We start from the raw sequence: 25,641 nt of genomic DNA on the forward strand, positions 1-25,641 counted from the left end.
TGCCCCGGGTGAGGATCGAACTCACGACCTTCAGATCGCTCTGTACGTGATTATGAGACTGACGCGCTACCTACTGCGCTACCGAGGCACATGCGTTATAAGCTATGCTATTTATGTTTCAATTATAATAATATGCGTTCCACGTTAGAAGTTTAATAATACTAAAAAAAATATCTTTCAAGAGAAAATAAATAATTCTTAAAACAATATTGTGTAATGATCCGCAAGTATTCAATTTTTTTTTTTTTTTTATATTTCTCCCATCATGCATTTCGCTGTTTCTACTTACGTAAATGCCGTTACTGATTTACGCATGATTGGCGACATATATGAAGTGATTCACAACAATGGTATTTGACAGCTTAAACTTTTTTCTGAACACTCAAGTTTTACTAGCCAGGTAGAGACATCATGTCAAACCTTGGTTTTATTTTTCATCTGGCCTCTATTCCTATATATGTATAGAGATAAGTTTATGAAAAATGAAGATGTTCTTCCAATTTCAGCTTTACTCTATACTATGAAGCTAACCGAGCCATGTCTGAATAGTATTATAAAGGATGTGCGTAATATGTCTATGAAGAGGAAAACGGAACGCTTTGAGCTCCGTTTAATTCTTGAGGTGGGTGATGGCCAAAAGTGTTCATACTAATTTCAAGGTGTATAAAGATTTTAGTGATTGGGGTTTGTGTTTTTGTTTCGACGTACACGGTTTTAAGTCTCCGCAACTTCAAACGAAATACGAGCATTGGTGCTGAAATTACAACAGATGGAAATGAGATAAGTAAACAGGAATGATAGAAAAAAAGACAGCTTGTGAGGGTGAAATCGTGAGAATGATTCGCAATTCTGATGTGAAGCAGCTAAGAAGACAGGAAAAAGACAGTCATTGTCATGCAAAGACGGTCTTTCTTGTTTGCAAGGTGCATGTGTGTTTTAACAAAACTGGTCGTCCGAATTCAAAGATGCTGAGTGTTAAGCAGGAATAAACACTTTAATTTTCATTAACATAAGTTAACTTCCTTAGGAGTACCTTGATGTAGTCCAGTGGGAATATCAAACGATCAAAATACTGATTCTTTTGGTTTTAATTTTGTCTTTCAAGTGTTTTGAGAGGCTGTGGTATGTTAGTGTTTATTTAGTTTGGTTTATTATTCTTTAATGTCTATCCACAGCTAGGGGATAGCGAAAGACATGATGGGGGAATATTAATGAAACTAATTATACAGTAGTAGTAGTACCGAAATTAATGTTGCGTTTAGAAAAATGTTCATGATAAGACTGCAGACATTTTTAGTAGTTAGAATCAAATAACATCATATCATTACTTCAAAGTAGCTATAAAACTGCAAGAGTACCAAATGATCATTTGGCAGAAATGCTTTTTCATAAAAAGCCAACGGCTTTAGTAGCATGATGTGTAAGAGGTATTCATTCCTCTCTCAATCAGTTCCATATAAAGTTCACTTGGGTTCTCCGTTCGCTTAATAAAATCCATCAAGCTGCAATAGTAATATCCATTAAACCATGATATTGGAAATAACAGCCGTGGTTGCGTTTAAATCTTAAATTACCATCTACATATTCCAGAAAGAAGTCCTTCATATTGAGCTTGACTGAAGCTGATAGGTTAATGGATTTATATAAAAGACAGTCTTCATTTCGACAACTCTTACTTTCTTCTCATTCTCCATTGTAATGCCATCTGGACAGTGGTGTGTTGGATGGACTACCCATCCAGGTAGCTGAATGTTGATGTTACCTCCCTTCTTTGTCACATACTCCTCCCTGGCGATGCTGAAAAAGAGATTTCCCTGGAAGTTGGCATAGCGGATCTGTTTAACCAGAGGTCAAACGAACATTTTAAGATTTCTTCTAACTACCTTTCCGAAACAGGAGGTCAATCGCTTCTTCCTTTCCGACTTCCAAACTTCTGATTGACTTTGCTGACTCGTTCCCCACTCGAAAGTTGCAATCTGCTCGGCAGACACATGGACCTCCTTCTGCAGAAGCCCCTGCTTCTTCTGCAGCTGCTCTAAAGAAATGTGTTATTAAGAACGTCTGGTTCATATGTCTGCTTTGCCTTCATGGTGCTGTTTATCCGGGCGATTGACCTCACCCTCTTTCACCTCTTTAGTGTTGTCTCCGGTTCAGCTTTTGAGTATCTACAGGCGAGTCGCGTTCTTTACGTTTTTGATAGAGTCATGTGAACAATTTCGTAGGCTTTGGGTTCGGAATGCACCACCAAACCAACGTGTGTGCCACGACCACCAATTGCAGTGATGAACACCGTGCCACCGTCGAATTTACTCCTTATCCTCATCCAACACTCGGCTAGGTTGAAAGTATAGTTACCAATAAATTTTGGACTTTTGGCAGCTACACGGTCAAAGATGGTTAGAATGTCGGTTCTCATATTGGAAAACGTGGATAAATCCAGGACCAAGCCCGATTCCCCTCGCGACTTCTCTTGCTCTTGTAAATAGGATCCTCGAGTAATTTGACTGTTCCATCAAGATGTCCGTTTCGTCCTCCGGTTCCTCTGGAATAATAACATAAGCCTTAATCTGCTTAGCCTTGCAAGTCTTTGCTGCAGTTTGCAGACCTCTTCTGAATGGAATATGGAACAGCTGTCACGATTCGAATTCTTATTGCTTTCGTTAAATGTTCCTTGCCTTTGTAGGCCCGATTGTCAGCTACAATATAATTTGCTTCGCAAACATATGCACACACGATGAGAACATTCAAGTTTTTCAACATAACAGCCCAAAACAGGCACCTTTCCTCGGATGTTTGCGAAGACTGACGAATCGCCATCAACGATCATTTTGAAGTAACTTCTTGTTGGCCCACCAAGCGCATTATATGAATGCTTCTGAGATCTTTTCGATCATCCACCATCGCATATCACAGTTACGGCTGGAATCCTAACACGTGCCAATTCAACTTTTAAACTTAACTACAGGAAATGTGTGCCTCTATATGAAATGTGTCCCTAAAATTTCACAACGCTAATTAATTTACAAACATTACAGTCCTCAATCAAGCTGGCAATCTTGAATCATACCTCTGAACCACTCGTCTCCAATGAATTTTGTTTTACAATTCAATATATGAATAAATGAATATGGTTTGAAGATGGTTGCTATGCCAAATAAATACTGTCATTATCTAGCCATTTTCCATGCAAATAAGCAAATATATTTAAAATGATCACAAGCAATATGGAGGCAATATTGAATCGTATTTATGTTCTGTTGTTTACCATGGGTATCCCTCCAACTAAATTCCTTATATAAGAATCCCTAAAATAGAACAAAAGTTATAGCACGCTATATTTTCAGCCGATCAGAGGTATTGCTATTTGATGTTTAGAAAAGTAAAAGATGCACAGCTGGAGATCATGCTTATTATATATCCAGATTTTGATGAGAATCTGAGAATCACCATGGTAATTGTTAGAACGGTGGAATAGAGACATGGATAACACTAAATACCCCCCCCCCCCCCCCCCCCCCCACACACACACACACACACACACACACACACACACACACAGACACACACACACACTCTCACCACATCATGGTGATGTCATAAAACAATAATCGTCGGCTAAATGTTTTGATTAAGTATCATGGAATGGAAAATATACAAAACCAAACATGGTGCTTACATATTAGGGGTTTGTAAAGTTAAAAGATGATATAATATAATAAAACATTCTATTGATGCAGGATAGGATGCATCTCCTGGCAGCAGGGGCTTAAACATAATAATTGCAAGCCATTGTATTCGCAAATTAATATTCAAGTAAACATACTCTTGTTTGTGAGACAAGACGATACACACGTGTTTGCATTGGATTCTCTACAGATATTGTTAGAGTAGAAAAAGCATCTCGGAGCCTGTCATTTTGCCAAACAATGAAAGATGAAAGGCGAATTCGACCACAAATCAAAGTAGCTCCTCTTGCACGGGAATTATTATATACTAATTTTAAGGGAACATAACTGACATAGACCGGAATAAACATGGAGCGCATAACAAAAGTGAAATATATAAATATGAAAGAGAAAAAGGGGTTTTAATTTGAAATTAAGGACATTAGCTTGGTCATTGAAAAGGGGCACAAATGCTTGGCATGCAGTCCGGATGGAAAAGTTGTACAGGGTTAAACAAGTTTTTGGACTTGTTGAAATAAAGAATGTGTGCTGTATAACAAAACGATTAGTCTGACACAAGCTGCCAAAATGAAGTCAATGTCAAATTTTAAAGATTTGAAAATGGAAACTTCCTTTGACAAGAAGCCATAAATAATACTATCAGTGTCAGGGGCTACTTAACATCACCATATTACCTTGGCTCGACTTCATGGTACAAACAGAAAACCTAATCAATTTCTAGCTATCACACAAAGACAAACACGACCAAAGTACAGCCCCCTTAAACACACATGCAGTTTGCAAACAGGGAGGCCCGTCCTTAAATGACCATATCTGTCTTCATTCCTGTCTTCTCTGCTACTGCTCATCAGAAATACATATCATTATCACGATTTCACCCCCACAGCAGTCTTTTTTCTGTCTTCCTGTTTACTTACCTCATTTCTATCTGTTGTCATTTTGGCACCTCGTATGTCGTTTTAAGTCGAAGTACGTCGAAACAAAAAACACAACCCTCAATCATGAAAGTCTTTATGCACCTTGTATTGAGTATTAACACTACTTGACACAGTCAACCTCAAGTATCAAACAAAGCTCAAAACTTACCGTTTTCCTATTCATGGAAATGTTTCGCACATCCTTTATGAAAGTTTTCAGACATGGCCTAATTAGCTTTATAGTGGAGTAAAGCTGTTTTCAGTCATTCACAAGTATGACGCCAAACTTGTGTTTACGGATATTTGATAAAATTGGAAGCACCTCTTCAATTTTTTTCCCTAAAACACACGCATTTATCATTGTTCATAAACCTTTCCCTATACAAGTGTAGGAATACAGGCCAAATGAAAAATAAAACTCAGGTTTGATATGTCGCCTCGGCCTTGTTAAAAAGAGTTGAGTGTCCAGAAAATGCGTAAGCTGTCGAATTACATTGTTGTTAATCAATTTATGTATGTCGCCAAACATGTGTTAATTCGTCATTCACATTAGTGGACACAGCGAAATACATAATGGAAGAAACATTTAAAACATTTATTTGAAAACTTGTGGTACATCAGACTATATTGTTAATAAAATGTTTTATCTTCGATATTTTTTTTGTAGATTGTTGAATACTTCTAAAGTGGAACGCCCTTAATATTATAATGTATATATATATATATCATAGCTTATAGCGCATGTGCCTCGGTAGCGCAGTAGGTAGCGCGTCAGTCTCATAATCACTTACAGAGCGATCTGAAGGTCGTGAGTTCGATCCTCACCCGGGGCATTTCATTTTTGTTTGTTTGTAAAGGTGACAAAGATTCTTTTGTCAATGATTTTAAAATGTACTGGGTAATTTTGATCGACATGGTAAGTTAAGACTTTGTTATTCAGAGACGTCTTCAATACACCTATAGGTGAAATGTGGATTCAAAGCTGCTGTTGATCAGAAATGCAAATTACTCTCATGTTTTGTTCTTGATACCAAGCTGTCTTCTTTCCTGTCATTTCTTTTTAGCCATTTAGTTTCACCTGTTGTTGTTTTTTTCGCACCCGTTCCTGTATTTTGCTGAAAGTTGCGGGGACTTTTAACCATGACAATCGAAACAAGAAAATAATCCTAAACATTGCTATACACATTGGAATGAGTATGAATACTTTTTGACATCTCACACCTCAAGTATCGAACGGATCTCAAAAAGTACCCTTTTCCTCCTCAGAACCGAAATGTTACGGACATGGCTTTAGAGGGACCACAGAACCAAATCAAAAATAGATTGTGGGCTTTCGCCGTTTTGGCAGACGATTTAATAGGAAGGTGAATGCATCGGGGCCTACTGATTGGATATTCAGGTGAGAGAAGTTTCCAAAGTTGTATGTGTGGGCAGGGCAATACATGTAGATGTAAAATATATAGAAAACAAATTTCTAGCCTGTTTTTATCAGGGGGAGGTAATTAAGTGTGTATTTTGTTGTTAATTTAGGTGAATGTTTGGTGCTAAATTCAATACAAGATGGTGGCCCCCATGCAAAAAAAGAAGTTCAAATTGGTAGAATTTTTAAACATTCTACTTACAGGTTTCCGAGATGACATTCTTCAAAATTATGGCTAGTGGACATTATTGTCTATGGGAAATCATTTGGTTCCTTGAGAACTAGATCTGGTTATCTTTATTACCACCTCAAGTATCGAACAGAGCTCCAGAAATGTGAATAAACGTGTTTTGAGCCCTTTAAAAGTATACTGCCAAGTATACTGTCGAAGGTTTGTTTTTTGTGCAAGGAGTTCTTATCTAATGGTAACGTCAGGTGGGGATAAAAAAGGTCTCTGCATATTGGGGAAATTAAATACGATTATTTGATTAGAATGGAAGTCATTCTACAAGTAAAATCGATGATTTTGTATAATATTGAAAGCTGATAGAATATGTTCAGCTCTACCAAACACATAAATCATCGTACAGAAAACAATTCTTGTACGCGTGGATTAGAGGCCAGGTGAAATATATAACTCTGGTTTGACATGAGGCCTCGGCCTTGTTAAAGAGATGTTGAGTGTTCAGGGGAAAATGTCAGCTGTCAAAAATATGGCTGTTACTTCTTTGATGTATGTTGCCAAGCATGTGTTCATCCGTTACGTCATGTACTGTAGGAAAAACAGCGAAATGCATGATGGGAGAAAACATTTAAAGACACGGTATTTGGATAGTTGAAGTACCCTAAACACAACAAAGTTATTCATTTTCATTTGAAAAAAAATATCTCTTTACTGCTTTGAACACTTCAAAAGTGGAACACACAAAATATTAAAATGGAAACGTAAATATCATGTCTTACTACACATGTGCCTTGGTAGCGCAGTAGGTAGCGCGTCAGTCTCATAATCACATACAGAGCGATCTGAAGGTCGTGAGTTCGATCCTCACCCGGGGCATTTCATTTTTGTTTGTTTGTTTCTAAAGGTGATAACGTTTCTTTTGTCCATGATTTTGAAATTAACTGGGTAATTCTGATTGACATGGTACGTTAAGACTTTGTTATTAAAAGACGTCGTCAATACACACATAGGTGAAATGTTGAAAAGCTGCTAGAAATGCAAATCACTCTCATGTTTTTTTTCCTTGATGACCAAACTGTCTCCTTTCCTGTCTTTTCTTTTTACCAATTTAGTTTTCATCTGTTGTTGTCTTTTACGCACCCGTGATCCTCACCTGGCATAAGTATTCTTATTTTGTATGCTTAGTGGATGAAGAGTCGCTTGTATCCTTGATTTTACGCTCTCCTGGGTAAATCGTATCGATAGGTTTGTTTGTTTTTTTTGTTTAACGTCCTATTAACAGCCAGGGTCATTTAAGGACGTACTAGGTTTGGAGATGGAGGAAAGCCGGAGTACCCGGAGAAAAACCACCGGCCTACGGTCAGTACCTAGCAACTGCCCCACGTAGGTTTCGAACTCGCAACCCAGAGGTGGAGGGCTAGTGTTAAAGTGTCGGGACACCTTAACCACTCGGCCACCGCGGCCCCGTATTCAGTATCGATAGGGCTAATTACAATGTTACTCATAGTATTATATTTAGAATAAGATGAGTTGGGGATGGGTTTTTTTGTATTTTTTTTTTATTATTTCACGCAGCCACAATTGTATTGAACATATCCTCTGGGTCATACAAGAAAACAACACAAGTCATACCAAAACACAAAAAGAACAGCACACTAGACAAAGGAAATCACAGACCAACAACAAGTATGCTCCCTGCACTCCAATGTCTTTTGATCACCACACTCCCAACTCTGTTACTTCTTTGATGCTGTTTCCCATCCCTACCTCTGCTTTCAGAGCTGAACATGGGTATTAGACATAATTGGGTCACTGAGGAATATCGAATGTGACTTTATCAAAACAAGTATAATAGCTGCATACTCATTGATCTCTCAAAGGTATTTTATCATTTGGCAATCTCCTCTATCAAATAATGACCTTAGCTGTTAATAGGACGTTAAACAAATAAACCAAACCAAACCAAACCTCTATCAAATCCACAGATCTATTGTCGAACCATCTAAACAGCAGACCCCAAAACGTAAAACTAAGAAATTATACCTGCTAAATATACCTGTAAATTTCAGTAGATCTATAAAGCAAATTAACACGCTGAAATGCATAGGGGAACACTAAATCACAAAAACCACATTAACCATAGTACAAGTGTTGCGGGACAGTTGTTTACATTGTCTGCCCTGCAGGTAGGGCGTAAGAATTGTACCTGCTGCCCCCATTGCATGATCGTAAGAGGCGACTAAATTTGGGATCTTATATTTTCTCTTCTTTCTGAACAACTTTCTTCTTCCTAATGTCTCCCTTGACAATGCCTCACTTTTGGCCTTTAGTTGAACGTTCGCCGCTGTGAAGAAGGCTTTGGGTTCAGTCCCCTAGCCGAGCCATACCAGAGTCTTTAAAAATTGGTAGTTGCTGCTCCTGCTTAGCTCTCAGCATATTATGAGTAGGGCGACTGGTTCGCCGTTGTCAGTATAATGTGACCGGGTGGGGTGTGCTGCTGGGTGTCTTCGGCAGTATGCTTCAGTGAGGTAGCACTATAAATCGGCAAATCACAAGGAGACTTTAACACGAACATACCACAGCCTCCCAAAACACACATACGCACTCGCCACACGCATGCATGCCGCACGCGAAGCCGTCATTGAATGACATTGGCTGTTAATAGGACGTTAAACAAAATAAACCATACCAAACCAAACACATTAAATTTAATTTGATTACTTCTTGACATTTCCAAATTCGAGTTTCGAACACAGAGTTCATTTCTTAAAGGGAAGCAAAATTGTTAAATAATGTGTTTGCCACACTTCTACATATCAGATTTTTCTGTTTTAAGTAACATAGCGTTCGATGAAGCTAGACAGGACGTTGCATAATAAGACAATTAAATACGGATACTTCTAATAAAATTGATTGTTTTATGTAAGATTGGTCAAAATTTTCTGATAAAATATGTTCATCTCTTACAGAAATGTATGTATTATTGTGCAGAAACTAATATTTGTACGCTGTGAAGTACAGGCTAGGTTAAGTATACAACCCATATTTTGCTAGCTTGTTAAGAGTGGATTGTCCAGGAAAAGGTTTAGATGCCCGATTGCAGCTTTGTTGTATGTCGCGAAACATGCGTCACGTCAAGCTTGGGGAGACGGCGAAATGCATGCTAGTGGAGTATAAATGAAACAAGTTAGTTTGGTACTTGTAGTACCTAAATCAATACTGTTTATATTACTATTGATAAAACTGCAGGCTTGATTGGTATTTAGAATTGAATAACGTCATATCACCACTTCAAAGTAGCTTTAACTACGGGAGTATCAATGATCATTTGATAAGACTCTTGGTGATGCTCTTGAAACTCGCCCTCTGAGGCCTCAAAACTACATCATCTGTATCTCTATGTAGAAACAAACGAACAATAATACTGTATAATCATCAATTAAAATCGGATCCATCAAATCCTGCTTGTTTGCTTGCATTCGATCCAAATTATGTTTCGATCCAAATTATGTTTCGATCCAAATTATGTTTTTATTTTCGAAATAAACCTAAATGCATTTTACCGTTTGTATACGAATTTCCTGTCTTAGAAAATGCACTAATGTCACCACCATCACTTTTTTTGGAACGATGCTGTTGTTTTTTAAAGTTCCAAAATGGATCTTTCTGTTCATGAAACAAATTACATTCATCCACATGCCCTTCTTTGACTATTCAAAATACACTGGTTTTCAATCAGAACGACCAAATATAGGACAGATAGTCTTGGGGTGCCGGCTGTCATGTGATGTTTCAACTTTCTGTAGAAGTCCATGCTATGTACCTCACCATTGAACACATCAAAGCTGATAATGTAACGAGAACAATTATTTACCAAGTGATGTCATTGAGTGAGTATTCAAACACATTTTTAACGCCTGGTTTTTTGTTAATGTGTTGGAACGACTGTAAATCATGCAGGAGTGCATTTCTATCGTAAATAATCTGGTGTTGTTTTCGAAATAGTTGATGGTGACTGCTGATGATGTGGAGAGAACATGAAGGATAATGTTTTAATGATCGTATTGAATAAGAGAATATGATACACATAAGGCTAGTATTTTCCTTTTGTACAATCACTGATTGGGTTCAGTAGTACAGTGTTAGATTTCATGGATCATATAGTCATATATCTGGGGAAGCAGCATTTTAATATATTCCTACTCAGCAGGTTTTGTCAACAACTGTACGTTGATGCTGATGGAAACTGACGTTTTGACAGACGTTTGTTCATGTTATTCGGAACGATATCTTTGAAGTGTAGATTTTATGGTAGTTTTTTAGTTTAAACAATTTATTTATTTGTATGGAATAAATTATCTAGCTGACATTTGTTAATTTGATAAGTTAAACATCATTGCTGGTTGTTCCCCGACTTGCTTGTCAGAAGAGCTCGGCAGATTGCCATAGTGCGAGTTTGCCTCTTGCATACGAAAACAAGTGAATGCATTAATTTAGCCTATCCGCAGTGATGTTCTTTCTTTCTGTGCAATTATTAAATAATATTATTCGATAATATTTGTTGAAAATTGAAATTATAATCTTTATTTAGTTACATTTATAAGACGTTAACAATAATCAATTCAACACTTGTGTGATTTACATTACAGTTAACAATAGTCGGTATTCCCCCTGTACCAACTGTAATACAGTTAACAATTATCGGTATTCCCCCTGTACGATCTATAATACAGTTAAAAATAATCGGTTCACCAACTGCGTGAATTAAAGTACAGTTAACAATAATCGGCTCACCTCTTCTGTGAATTTTATTACAGATAACAATAATCGGCTCACCTATCTGTGAATTGTATTACAGATAACAATAATCGGCTCACCCATCTGTGAATTGTATTACAGTTAACAATAATCGGCTCACCTCTTCTGTGAATTGTATTACAGTTAACAATAATCGGCTCACCCATCTGTGAATTGTATTACAGTTAACAATAATCGGCTCACCCATCTGTGAATTGTATAACAGTTAACAATAATCGGCTCACCTATATGTGAATTGTATTACAGATAACAATAATCGGTTCACCTCTTCTGTGAATTTTATTACAGTTAACAATAATCGGTATTCCCCCTGTACGAACTGTAATACAGTTAACAATTATCGGTATTCACCCTGTACGATCTATAATACAGTTAACAATAATCGGCTCACCCATCTGTGAATTTTATTACAGATAACAATAATCGGCTCACCTCTTCTGTGAATTGTATTACAGTTAACAATAATCGGCTCACCCATCTGTGAATTTTATTACAGTTAACAATAATCGGCTCACCTCTTCTGTGAATTGTATTACAGTTAACAATAATCGGCTCACCCATCTGTGAATTGTATTACAGTTAACAATAATCGGCTCACCCATCTGTGAATTGTATTACAGTTAACAATAATCAGCTCACCTCTTCTGTGAATTGTATTACAGTTAACAATAATCGGCTCACCCATCTGTGAATTGTATTACAGTTAACAATAATCGGCTCACCTCTTCTGTGAATTGTATTACAGTTAACAATAATCGGCTCACCTCTTCTGTGAATTGTATTACAGTTAACAATAATCGGCTCACCCATCTGTGAATTGTATTACAGTTAACAATAATCGGCTCACCCATCTGAATTGTATTACAGTTAACAATAATCGGTACTCCCCCTGTACGAATTATATTACAGTTAACAATAATATAATCACCAATGTCACTTGCCTTGTATATATTTGTATATAGGTATATAATGATGTCTTTTGAATTACGCGCTCTTTTCTAAGTTCGCGAGTACAAAGTTACGCTACGCATGCATGAGCAGGTGAGAACAGAGGACACACAGGTAAAGGGTGAACACTATATATTCGTGTGTTTGGGGCTGGGTTTTTTTGTACAGCATGGTTAGGTTTATCGTAGGAATAAGTAGACGTTAAGCATTAATGCCAATATTTGTCAATATCATATGTATATTATATATAGTATATAAATATATTTATATATAATTCCTGCCGTATATTAACTTACCATACATATTAACATATATGCGTATGTTATTGTTAGATACAGAGATAATTATAGTATCCTAATTATAGAATCCGTATATTGTAGCTTTCTAATTATGGGCAAGCGTCGTAAAGACAGGAGACCAAATACAGATGGTCCCAGGGAGTACAACGTTTCGTCATTGTCCATTTGAAATGAACCAGTATGTTACAGTAAGTGACTGGTCTGTGTGACCCATACCTGGTTACGTTCCTTATGTCAACGGTGTGACCTACATGCTACTTGCTTATGATGGGTTGTCTGACCTATATCCTACATGCTACTTGTTGATGGTCTGTGTGACCTACATTCTACATGCTACTTGTTGTTGATGGGTTGTCTGACCTATATCCTACATCCTACTTGTTGTTGTTGGTCTGTGTGACCTACATCCTACATGCTACTTGTTGTTGATGGTCTGTGTGACCTACATCCTACATGCTACTTGTTGTTGATGGGTTGTCTGACCTATATCCTACATGCTACTCTTTGTTGATGGTCTGTGTGACCTACATCCTACATGCTACTTGTTGTTGATGGTCTGTGTGACCTACATCCTACTTGCTGTTGATAGTCTGTGTGACCTACATTCTACATGCTACTTGTTGATGGTCTGTGTGACCTACATTCTACATGCTACTTGTTGATGATCTGTGTGACCTACATTCTACATGCTACTTGTAGTTGATGGTCTGTGTGACCTACATGCTACTTGTTGTTGATAGTCTGTGTGACCTACATCCTACATGCTACTTGTTGTTGATGGTCTGTGTGACCTACATCCTGCATGCTACTTGTTGTTGATGGTCTGTGTGACCTACATCCTACATGCTACTTGTTGTTGATGGTCTGTGTGACCTACATTATACATGCTACTTGTTGATGATCTGTGTGACCTACATCCTACATGCTACTTGTTGATGATCTGTGTGACCTACATTCTACATGCTACTTGTTGTTGATAGTCTGTGTGACCTACATCCTACATGCTACCTGTTGTTGCTGGTCTGTGGGTAGTTATCATGTACCCATTGTGACTGGTATGTGTGACCCACTGGGGTAGTTACCTTGTACCCATTGTGACTGGTCTGTGTGACCTACCGGGGTAGTTACCTTGTACCCATTGTGACTTGTCTGTGTGACCTACTGGGGTAGTTACCTTGTACCCATTGTGACTGGTCTGTGTGACCCACCGGGGTAGTTACCTTGTTTTAAGTTTAAACATATTTTATTGACATAAAATGACAAAGGGATTGGTCGGTAAGTTTTGCCAACTTATTGATGACCTTTCCCGCATAAATGACATATGATAATATACAGTGGTCACATGATGATATGTACAAATATTCAACAATATGATAAACAAAAGATGATTTATGAATTGTCTTTCTTAAAAAAAAAAAAGGTTATATTTTATTAGGGATGGAAAAAGAGAGAGAGAATGAGAGACAGGCAGGAGGAGAGAGAGAGGGGGGGTGACAATAGTTTTGTATAGCTTGCAACAAGTAAAATTAATGAACTGAGATTGTGTTTCCGATCCTTCCCGACACAGACGACACTTGTTACACTATTCACTTTCCAATCTTTCAGCTGTTTCAAATGTTCATCACATTCCGTGCGTAAGTGGCTTTCTTGGTTCCGTCCGCTCTTCTAGTTAACTACGTTTCTCAAGTGCCGTTTGGATCCGGAAGGACCAGAAATACAACCTACATTTTTAGATGGATTCAATTGATCCATTGTTGTCCTTACACTACATATAAAGTACGGATAGATAGGACACTTTTGAAGCAAGTTTATGAACTAATAAGATTAAGAAAAGGAGAGGAAAAAGGGAGTAAGAAACGGCAGCTAGTCGAATCTACCCGACCTTCTCAGGAAGTTTTGCACAGCTTTGGCGATTTTTACATTGTCATTTGGTGAAATATTAGGATCACCTTTACAAAGAACATCGATGTTGGCAGGAACGTACCATGATATTTCAGTGATAAGTGTTCTTCTTAAATTGGCATACAAAGGACAGATAAGGAAAAAATGATAGCAATCTTCACAGGGATGCCCACATTGACACTCAGGTGAATCTACGAGATTAGCTCTAAAAAGATCATAGTTTAGTGTGCTAGCTCGATTTCTCAGTCGACTGTGGATAATATTTAAATTCCTAGGTCCATAGTTTATAAAATGCTTACTATATAATATATTGTTTGCTGTCATAGATTTCTTTACATTTGACTTCCCTCTACGTCAAAACTCTGGAACGACTTGAATATCACTATTAGAAACTCGCCTTCTCTAAGTTACCTTGTACCCATTGTGACTGGTCTGTGTGACCTACTCAGGTAGTTACCTTTTACCCATTGTGACTTGTCTGTGTGACCTACTGGGGTAGTTATCATGTACCCATTGTGACTGGTCTGTGTGACCTACCGGGGTATTTATGTACCCATCGTGAGTGGTCTGTGTGACATACTGGGGTAGTTGCCTTGTACTCATTGTGACTGGTCTGTGTGACCTACCGGGGTAGTAATCATGTACCCATTGTGACACGCCCAGTTGGAAAGACTTTATATTCTATAACTGTAAATAAGCATTTGTACATCATCCATAATAATTCATTAGTTATTGATTCATAGAGGGAGAGAACCATTTGAATGTGAGAGTGACCGTTTATTGTGTAATCATTGTTGTAAATAAATTGTACATATTGTATCTTGGTATTTGACCTTATGAATTAGGGAAGTTGAGCAATCCCTTTCGGTTCTCGTTACAACCCCCTGTGTGTATTATATCAAAGTTAACAATAATCTGTTCACCCCATGTGTGTATTTTATATGACTGATGGGTTGCGTAATTTTATCATGTTGGTTTCCTGTTTTCCCTGTATATATTTACCTCTTGATAAATCCTCGGCTCTCATCGGTTTTTCTGACAATATTCCATGTATTGTTAATTTTTTCGATATTTGTTTAGTAAACGCGTTGTTTGTTTGCTTCGATTGTCTTCCTTAAAAAAAGGGATCATGGATCATATACACTTTATGTAGTAGAATAATGTTGAAAGACGATTAAATCTCTACAGATTTGCACAATAATAGTCGTGTATTATACCGAAATGTGTGTTAAGACATCTAGTTTCACCAATACTTTGATGTAGATGCTAACAGTTTCTTCTGAAGAGTTACTTTGTTGTAAGATGTAACATGGAATAGTTTTAAGTCACAGAAATAATCAAACCTGAAAAATAGTCATGCTGTAAGCTCACAAGTGTCTATGGCACCATGTAGGAGCATTTGTTTGACCGGATTTGAAATTGGGGCTTTTTTTCAGAAATATACTTCTTTTACCCCAAACTTCAAGGTCAAAATAGAATCAGTATTTATACAAAGTGAGAAAAATTACCATGACTATTTTGTGCAATATTATGAGATACAAACGAGTTGTGTTCCCTGGAAACATGCATGCATTTTCGCATGTTTTGTTGAAATTTACAAGCAGCTTAACAAATTACATCCACTGTTCGCCATGATACATACTAAAGTTGATCAAATTACTTATGTCAAATTGTACCATAGTAGGAATTTAGAGCCTTGTGAAATATCAGTACTGGATTTGCTATTAAATATCCTCATTCAATATCCTGTTACGTTTGTTGTTAAACTAACTGTTTAACGTTCTTGTAAATAATATCTCGCCTACTTAGTCGCATAGATCCACAGTCTCTATGTTGAATTGAAGTGTATATTCATAATGCCAATGTGTTGATTTTACATATATAAGACGTGCATTAGAGTAATTTTACAATTTAAATCGTGCAATATATAAATTTTGCATATCATTAATGATAAGGCGACCATGTTAAAACATCATTTGTCTCTACCGTGACTGCACACGTCAAATTAATAAGATATTATTCATATTTATTTACATCTTACACGCACGTCCTAGGTACGGTCAGCAGGATATGCTGTGGCCATGATGTTAATTTCTTTTTCTAGCTTTATTCTAAATAGATGCTTTATCGCAAATAAGAACATTAATTTAATTACATTATTGAAATCGTTTTCACCGAATACTTTACTATACTGTGACAGAATGTGTATATGTAGTTATCCTACCTTTTATGCAATACCTAAGCGTAATTTATGAGTAGTTTTAAAATATTCATTTTCATTTTAAACATTATGGCAGAATTATTGACCTGATGAACAAAAAGGTTAAGTAAATTTCGGTTAAAATAGCATAATTATATTTTATCGTTATGACTGTTGTCTCGCCAAACCTTATAGATCATTAACGTCAAAATATCTACACAATAAATGCAGGGACAAGGCATGGCATTTTAAATAGATCATGAAAACAGGGGACGTCATTTTGATTAATTTCTTAAAATTATAATATGGGTCGATTGGAGTCACCCATATAGCGTATATATATGTTCGGAAGATTTAAAATTTAGTTAAATGTTCCAGATATGGGAATGGATTAAGGACGACACAGAGGGCAAAAGGGATTAAGGACACGGAGGATAAAAGGGTTTACTTAGAGAGGTAATGCATACACATTCGCTCGAATTTTGATCTTAACGAATAGTAATATCTTAGTGTCACAAAGTCCGGAGACTTTGAGGAATATATCATTTGAAGAAATCACGATGTTGTCTGTTGGTTTACATTTGCATGCATTCCAAATATTTAATAAAAGTGAGCAATAATTGTATAATGACATAATTATGTTTTTTAATGGAATGTTTCCATACCTACGTGGTTGGGAATGACCTTTATAGTGTTGATGAGCCATTATGAATTAAAAACCAACCAACTAATTAATCATCCCACTGTATTCCTTTACATCTGATATATGAATATTATTCTAAGGTACGCCGGATGTATGAGACAACATATTTTGATTCTTTAAGTATACATAATTTTAATTGTTTAGTTCTTCTGGCAAGATTTGTATGTATTGATTTAACTAGAAATCCTTCTAATGGCTCAGTTATTCTGTCACAATTCTGATGTATTAACTAAACTAGAAATTATCTTAATGGGTTTGGTTCTTCTGTCACAATTTTGATGTATCAACTGAAATATAAATCATTTTCATAGTTTCAGTTCTCCTGACACGATTTTGATGGATTAACTTATATATAAATTAACTATTGATCATTTTAATGATTTCAGATCTGAAGGATTAACTTAAATATTGATCATTTAATGATTTCAGTTCTTCTGACACGATATTGATGGATTCGCTTAAATATTGATCATTTTAATGATTTCAGTTCTTCTGACACGATTTTGACTGAATAACTTAAATATTAATCATTTTAATAGTTTCAGTTCTTCTGACACAATTGTGATGGATTAACTTAACTATTAATCATTTTAAGTTTTTTTCATTTTCATTAAATCATTTTTAAGTTTTTCTGACACGATTTTGGTGGATTCACTTAAATATTAATCATTTTAATGATTTCAGTTCTTCTGACACGATTTTGAAAGATTCGCTTAAATATTGATCATTTTAATGATTTCAGTTCTTCTGACACGATTTTGATGGATTCGCTTAAATATTAATCATTTTAATGATTTCAGTTCTTCTGACACGATATTGATGGATGAACTTAAACATTAATCATTTTAATAGTTTCAGTTTTTCTTTCACAATTGTGATGGATTAACTTAACTATATTAATCATTCTAAGTTTTTTTTATTTTCATTTAACCATTTTTCAGTTTTTCTGACACGATTTTGGTGGATTCACTTAAATATTAATCATTTTAATAGTTTCAGTTCTTCTTCACAATTGTGATGGATTAACCTAACTATTAATCATTTTTTTAGTTTTTTTTCATTTTCATTATATCATTTTTCGGTTCTTCTGAAACGATATTGATGTATTGATCTAAAAATACATAACTTTAATACTTCAAATCTTCTGACACGATTAGCTGTTGAAAGGACCTTTAACAAATAAAACCAAACCAAACTGACATAATTTTGATTGATTTACTTAACTAGGAATCAATTTAATGGTTTCAGTTCTTCTAACACGATATTGATGTATTTGTCTAACAAGAAATCATTTTAATTGTTTAATTTTTCTACGCCCTTTAAATCTGACGTGAGAATTGGTGTCCGTCCATGCCAAGTCTTGATATATTTTACTACGTTTAACGACATATTTCTTTGAAACTCGGTATACATCATAATCATGATATGTTGCTGTGAATCTGGTTATTTCAGTATTTAAAAGTGTGTCTTGAGATCTCCTATATATATGATATATGAGTGTTTCCTGAACGGCATTTTGATTCGAAAATATTTACAAAAGTTATTGCCCTTTGTGTATATATTTCAAATACTTTCTTTTTTTCCGGAGATTTTCCTTAGTTTTTTTTATGAATTTACTTGAAATATATTAACGTTTAGAGACTGATATGTAAATTCTTGATTTTTTTCTGAAAATTAAGCCTTGACTTTGTAGTTAAAATGTTAAAGAAGGGTTCCTAACCATTCATAAAGTGTAGGTGATGGAAAGCTACACATACTTACAGAGTTATCCCGCAGTTGCTAGGGAAAAGGTCAATCGACCTCACAAAGGTGGATAAAGACAGCTAGCACGCGCTATATGACGCTTCTAACAATAACCCCACATCGTCATTTTACGTTAAGTAACCCTGTCGTAAATGATGACGTCATTAATTTTGATGCACATTCCAATGAGCATTGTAGATGGCGCGATTAAAAATTGTCATAAAAAACGTACATTTGCTTGCAAGTATGTCGGAAAAATAATCAAACATGGGTCTGTTCCGCGAACAAGGATATCTCAGCCATCGTGTAAGAGTTTGGCTGGCCAGCATACCGTGAGCTACGTGCTTACTGGCCAAACTCGGGTTGAGATATCCCTATCTACGGAACAGACCCATGTAAGATTCCATTAGTCAATGTAACCTTGTCGGTATGTGATATTAGGTGGCATTCAACATACGTAAAGTGTTCCTCCCCTTGGTACCTTCATTTTGAGAGAAGATACCGATGGATTGTTTTTTAACTAAACATAGTTGCTTTTACATTTGCTGACAGGGTACAACTTAATATGACTTTAAGCCATTAGATTTGATATGATCGTTCGAGTTATTGACAAAACTTAATTAATAGTGAACATATATGAATTAATCATAGCAAAATTATTTGTGAGATCTCGCATATTTTCTCCTGAAAATGAGAGAATTATTAATTTATAATCATATATAGTTAATGAATAGTGAAATGATAAATGACACTGTTGATATTTATTAATTAATTATGTTAATTCGATATTTCACTTAACTACAAACTTGCAGAATATCATTTTTGGAAATTGATGAATATTAGCTGAATTCAATTCACATGGCGCTCATGTAAAATCATCTATTAAAATAGCGTATTTCTTTAATTCAGCAAAGCGATATTATTATGATAATATTTTGATCCATTTTGATTTGTTTAGCTGCCCGTTCTGAATCTGGTACCTAACAACACTGAATACTCCAAGAAAGACGAAATTGCTGTGTGGCGCAGTATAGGTAAATATTACACATACCGTACCTATAACTTACCAGATACACTACTGTATATTGGTAAAATTGAAGGTTTTACTTACATTCTTCATTTTTGCCTCCATCTGTCTGACGGGTAGTATGATATATGTGGTCTTTAATACAGAAATCTGTAGGAGAGGTAACCAATGGACAGGTGTCAGGACGACCTTGACAACTGTTTTGACGTTTCTCGATTTTATAAAGACTGCGGTAGCAATGTACAATAAAAATGCCCAATTCTGAAAAATAAAGCGCATGTTTTAGATATGTAACCATTGTCGGTTAACCCTACATATTACCTATGATAAAGTACATATATATATATATATATATTTGTAATCTGTACATTTGCAATTTTAATACAGCTCTGAAGGATAAGTAAACTTATTTCTTTCTATGTTTTTTAGGCCTGTGAATACCATGGTAACAACTTGAAAAACAAATTGCAATATATCGTGATATTTGACCCAAAATGACACAATGCTCTACGCAATTTTTGTTCTGAAACCATTTTGAAATTAAATATCTCTTTCCCAAAACAGAATCTGCCTTGACATATGTTGTACATTAAGTTTTCCCGCAATCTTACCTTGATTATAAGCCACCATTTTTCGCTGTACGCAAAACTAAATTTCCTGTGTAAAACCACTTTCGGAATATCCGGAACCAAGTTATTCATTTTAGTTTTAACAAATGTGAAACCTGTATGTACTACGTAATAATGAATATACCAAATATAGTGTATATATTTTTTTTTTTTTCAATTTTCATGCATATCATAATACAGGAGTAATTTGCTTAACAAAAAAACCGCCCATGGCCAGGCAGTCTTTCTGTGGTCAGCTACCTGATAGACAGGGAAGAATGTATTTTGATACTAACAGCATAGTTTACTTTTTGTCTCTTATCGGCCTTATTCTCAATATTGATTGAGTATAAGAGACACGCATTTGGAGTGTTTTGAACTCCTACTTCCTCGACGGTAGAACTTTACCGTCTCTGGCAACAAATTGCCATGCCCTAAAATATCTACAACTCTCACGATTGGACAATGTAGCATAGGGCCTCATAAAAGGAGGCTTTCGTCGTTATTGTCAATAGCATGCTAGGGAATAGTGACAAATAGGTAACGTTCAGGATAATGAGCTCACCTTTGTCCTAAGAAAGTCAGAGTATCTATGAATTAGGGGAAGAGAAACATTTCACATGCGCTGTGACTGAATTTGGTCAGAAGCATCTCTCGAGAATAATTTTTGCAAAATTGTGAATCTAGCCCTGGGGCCGGAGGGGTGGGGTAATTTCTTTGAATGGCTACCTACTAGTGTATTTGATTACTGCTAACTGAAATATTCGGGAAAGGGCGCTGACCCCTTGAGCCTTTTAACCATCCATACAATGTATAATACCAAACATGCTACATATTTTAACATCATTTCTATTTTTTTTTTTTTTTTTTTCAGCAAACCACAGTTAAAATTGTATAGCTTTTCTTCGATTGTCTCCCTTTAATCATACATCTCTGCTCCTATCAGCTGTCAGATTGCAATGTGGATTGTTCAAGATCATAAGAATAAATACATGCGCATTAATTATTTGAAGCATTTGTAAAATTATTGTTGGTCTTTTCTAAGGAATTCGAGGTCAGCATTTGTGTCCGATATTCAGAAATGAAAGATGTTTATTTCGACAAGTTATTATGTTAATGGTATCAAAGTTGGAATATGTTTATGTTTCTAAATAAAGCATATATCAACGACAAGGAGTTGATTATATATGTACGACAACAAAGGTAAATAGGGTTATTTCATGTCAACATAGGTGTTTGAAATCTCAGATCAGGACAGTGTTAATTTGACTAGCATAATGAACGCCCGAAGCAAAAATGCATCATTTTGGGTGAATGCCAATTGTTGACAAGTTGCTCGAGCATGAGTGCATTTTCAATAGCAACAGAAGTGATTTTTTGCAAACTTCGTCTTCAATAAATCATATTTTTATTATATATTTGTTTAAAATCACACCAGGAAACATGGTAAACCGATTTATGACGTGTTTAAATACATGTCACGAATTTATGCTAAACTGAGCAATAATCAATGCGCGTCTTGATTACATTACACCTACCAATGGTGTCACAGCGGTCACGTTAACACGTGACAACATACATGTAAATGTCACAGCTTTAGTCTTGTTCGAATGAATTCCGATGACGCATACATGTAAATCAATTCGCATAATGGTTGTATGATATGGAAGCAAAGATAGCACGTGACATTTTTAAGCTTTAAGTTACTGTCCCTATCCTGTTGATCGTATGAGAATTTTCAAATATATAAGAGAATTCCATCCATACGATTTCACTTTCTTTATTGTATGTAAGGCTAATGTATTAAACACGTGTGTGTGTCACAATAGGGCCTGTGGGGGCCGCGGTGGCCTAGTGGTTAAGGTATGCCGACACTTTATCACTAGCCCTCCACCTCTGGGTTGCGAGTTCGAAACCTACGTTGGGCAGTTGCCAGGTACTGACCGTAGGCCGGTGGTTTTTCTCCGAGTACTCCGGCTTTCCTCCACCTCCAAACCTGACACGTCCTTAAATGACCCTGGCTGTTAATAGGACGTTAAACAAAACAAACCAAAACAAACCAATAGGGCCTGTGTCGGTCGTCAATTAGGGACCCAGGACTCACCGTCTATGCTGGACAATACATGATGTATCACCTCTCCATGAAAAATCGATCCGTCTAAGCAGAGATGTGTTTTTCTTTGATAGTGTCAGTGATTAGATGTGCCCCAGTATGTAACACTGCACCGAAAGAACCGAAATAATTCATCGCTGTTCCTAAATCTTCAATTTATTAAATAGAGACTACATCTTTATATATTTGGCCTGTTACGGGCCTAACCAAGTATATTTCTTTAAATTCGCCACTGTATTTTTCTTCTAGTTTTTTTTTATATTATTTTTACATGAATTGAAAATGACGCAACAAAATGGCTGGCTCCGATCTATTTTGTGATCATTTTAACATCTGAGTTATATCACAAACTTTACCTGGATTTTGTTTACATTTATTTCGCTTTTATTAAGTTTGAATTATCGCTTGCCAAGACTCAATGAAATAAAGTAATTTCAGATCCTAGATGTAATTCCTGTTTGAATATACAGTCAGACATGTATGTCATATTGATTTTTTTTATCTGTGAAGTTTTCGAGTATTTCTAGTTTGATATTTGAGAGTATAAGGGTATTCTGTCTGTACCAAAGTGTGTGTTATGTTGTGTCTTTGTGTCAGATTCCGTGTGTAATATATTTTGTTTTGACCCTGCCTGCAACGAGGACATTAACTATCGTAAAACCACAACGAAACATACAATTATTTTCTCTTATTTAGATTTTTTTTTACAGAATAGACACTTTCTCAAATGGCATCCTTCCTCGATGTTCGCGTGTGGATGATAGTAATCGGAAGCTTCGGAATTGCTCGTAAGTTGGTTATACAATTTTAGCATTATTGTTATCACTATAGATGTATAGGATGTACATTTGTATTTGCATAATTTTGCAAAAAAAAAAAAAAATAGCTAAAAAGTTGTGATACATGTATATCCATCAGCAAGGCCAACATAAACATGCTCCTGCTGTACACCTGTAGTGGGCAGCTTTACTTTTGCAATAGCACAGGCCCCTGGGACCTTTCGAATTTTGTCAAACCTATTTCAAGTGCTCATTCTAAGAGTGCAATAAATAACATATGGTTTTGGTCAAATTGGTTTATGGGCAAAATGCTATTGCTCTTTTAAAAGGTCCTTTGTGTACAATCTTTAACTGCTTCATAGAAGATGTTCATTGTGTGTCAATAATTAGTATCGTATTTTACATACAGTTGGCTTTTATGGGCCAATGTTCCAGCAGTGCGCGAGGTACTGTTCCAAAGATCCACCTGAGGTCAGTGGAGCCATAAACGTCTGTGTCAAAGGATGGGACAACTGTACCTACTGCAAATTCTATACTAACAACTGCCCCGATATCCAAGAATGTCAAAATAAAGCTGTGCCTATTCCATCGCATGGAGATCGCTGTATGATCTGTCCAGGTATATATAATCATCATCCTGTCAGGGTAAAGTTATCACGAAAACAACCCGTGTGAAAAACCAAGAAATTATAGGAGTTTAGTTGATATTGTATCAGTCTCTGGTTAGTACAAATTCAGCCTTTAGTCATGAAACGCGTCAAAAACCGCGGTCATTCGTCTATGCAGATAACCATTTAACTTGTTTTAAACATGCTCATTCAATTTCCATTTATGAAATAATCCACATAACTAGCTATGCTCCATCCAGAGTCAATTAACATGACCCTAAACAACAAGTGTTTCTATAGCCCCTGTGTATCTGCATGACTTAAATACGCAAACAGGACCTGATAACGATTGTATATGATAATGAACTGCGTGTCTAAGGGAAGCTATTTTGTTAAGATATCTGAAATTTCATTTCTTTATTTATTTACAGGTGTAGCTTGTGTCTACAACGGCCACGCGTACTTTGCACACGAAATGTTCGATTCGGTTGATGGAGTAAACAAATGTATGTGTCTGAGGGGCGGGAAAGTGAGATGTGACAAATTCCACCTGGGACTGCCTATGTCATTCTGTTCGTAAGGATTTCGCTGATGACACGGATGACAGATTTCGTGTGTTCGGAATTTATTAGACATATGTTAATATGATTGTAGTTTGTTATATATAACTCTCTGTTTCCAGCAAATGTCATACTTTACCTTCTAGAATATCAAAATTACAATTCTTACAGATAAAAAAACAGTTATTGCTTTTGTGTTATTTTAGTGAATTCTGTTTTTTGTTTGAACTATGAAACACCTTTACTATAAATGCGGTATAGATTGATGAATAACCATGAGATATGTCAAACTGAAGAGACGAATGTCTTCCTGTGTAATCACATGGATGAATTTTAACATCGTTTTATAATGCTAATTTCCTTGTAACAACTTGGGATCGGCCTCTACTCATATATAGTAGTTTGTGATATTTTCTCTAATTCAATACAGAAATCTCCGGAGGAGAGCGTCTTATGTTATCAAGACAGGCGTACTTTGTTTATCATCAACTTACGGTTACTCATTTGAAAAAATAAAAGTACATTATAGTTTGAAATTATGAATAATATCTTATCAATAACATTATGAATATTTAGTATTTCAAATGTCGATACCATCGTTCATATCTTTATATCAAATTACAAAAACAAATGAGGTTCGGCCAAATCGGTCCTGTTATGGAATCCCATTCTATACATTGTACATTACCTCTGATACATTGTACATCACATCCGATAATTGTACATTACATCTGATACATTGTACATTACCTCTGATACATTGTACATTACATATGATACAATGTACATTATATCCGATACATTGTACATTACATCTGATATATTGTACATTACCTCTGATACATTGTGCATTACCTATCATACATTGTACATTACATCTGATACATTGTACATTACCTCCAATACATTGTACATTACCTCCGATGCATTGTACATTACCTCCGATGCATTGTACATTACCTCCGATACATTATACATTACATCTGATACATTGTGCATTATATCCGATACATTGTAATCACATCTGATATAATGTGTATTACCCGTTATACATTGTACATTACCTCTGATACATTGTACATTACCTTTGATACATTATACATTACATCTGATACATTGTACATTA

The 25,641-nt window shown here is 35.8% G+C and overlaps 1 protein-coding gene and 3 non-coding genes across 5 annotated transcripts; 3 read left to right on the plus strand and 1 right to left on the minus strand.

The window, feature by feature from the left end:
* Positions 1 to 88, minus strand: Trnam-cau. Its single transcript is given in 2 exon segments — positions 1 to 36; positions 52 to 88. It is a non-coding gene; the product is annotated as a tRNA-Met (tRNA).
* A 5,260-nt stretch (positions 89 to 5,348) lies between these two features.
* Trnam-cau lies at positions 5,349 to 5,436 on the plus strand. The gene is given in 2 exon segments: positions 5,349 to 5,385; positions 5,401 to 5,436. It is a non-coding gene; the product is annotated as a tRNA-Met (tRNA).
* Positions 5,437 to 6,995: 1,559 nt separating this feature from the next.
* On the plus strand, positions 6,996 to 7,083 carry Trnam-cau. Its single transcript is given in 2 exon segments — positions 6,996 to 7,032; positions 7,048 to 7,083. It is a non-coding gene; the product is annotated as a tRNA-Met (tRNA).
* Positions 7,084 to 16,664: 9,581 nt separating this feature from the next.
* LOC117317862 lies at positions 16,665 to 25,051 on the plus strand. Of its 2 annotated transcripts, none has more exons than XM_033872821.1 (5): positions 16,665 to 16,830; positions 19,779 to 19,854; positions 23,265 to 23,356; positions 23,757 to 23,966; positions 24,387 to 25,051. In XM_033872821.1, the coding sequence occupies exons 3-5, from the start codon at positions 23,296 to 23,298 to the stop codon at positions 24,533 to 24,535; spliced, it is 420 nt and encodes a 139-aa protein (XP_033728712.1). In that variant the 5' UTR covers positions 16,665 to 16,830; positions 19,779 to 19,854; positions 23,265 to 23,295; the 3' UTR covers positions 24,536 to 25,051. The 2 variants fall into 2 exon arrangements, with proteins under 2 accessions (XP_033728712.1, XP_033728713.1); XM_033872822.1 differs by having other exon boundaries at positions 16,753 to 16,830; positions 23,279 to 23,356.
* The last annotated feature ends 590 nt before the right edge of the window (positions 25,052 to 25,641 follow it).

Source organism: Pecten maximus, chromosome 19 (assembly GCF_902652985.1).
Source record: "Pecten maximus chromosome 19, xPecMax1.1, whole genome shotgun sequence".
NCBI classification, from domain to species: domain Eukaryota; kingdom Metazoa; phylum Mollusca; class Bivalvia; order Pectinida; family Pectinidae; genus Pecten; species Pecten maximus.

Bases quoted from the DNA above. Each gene is read 5' to 3' on its own strand.
- LOC117317862 (XM_033872821.1), top strand. From the start codon at position 23,296: ATGGCATCCTTCCTCGATGTTCGCGTGTGGATGATAGTAATCGGAAGC. The intron at 23,357-23,756 runs GTAAGTTGGTTA...TTTTACATACAG, and splicing joins CGGAAGCTTCGGAATTGCTC to TTGGCTTTTATGGGCCAATG. The intron at 23,967-24,386 runs GTATATATAATC...ATTTATTTACAG, and splicing joins TCGCTGTATGATCTGTCCAG to GTGTAGCTTGTGTCTACAAC.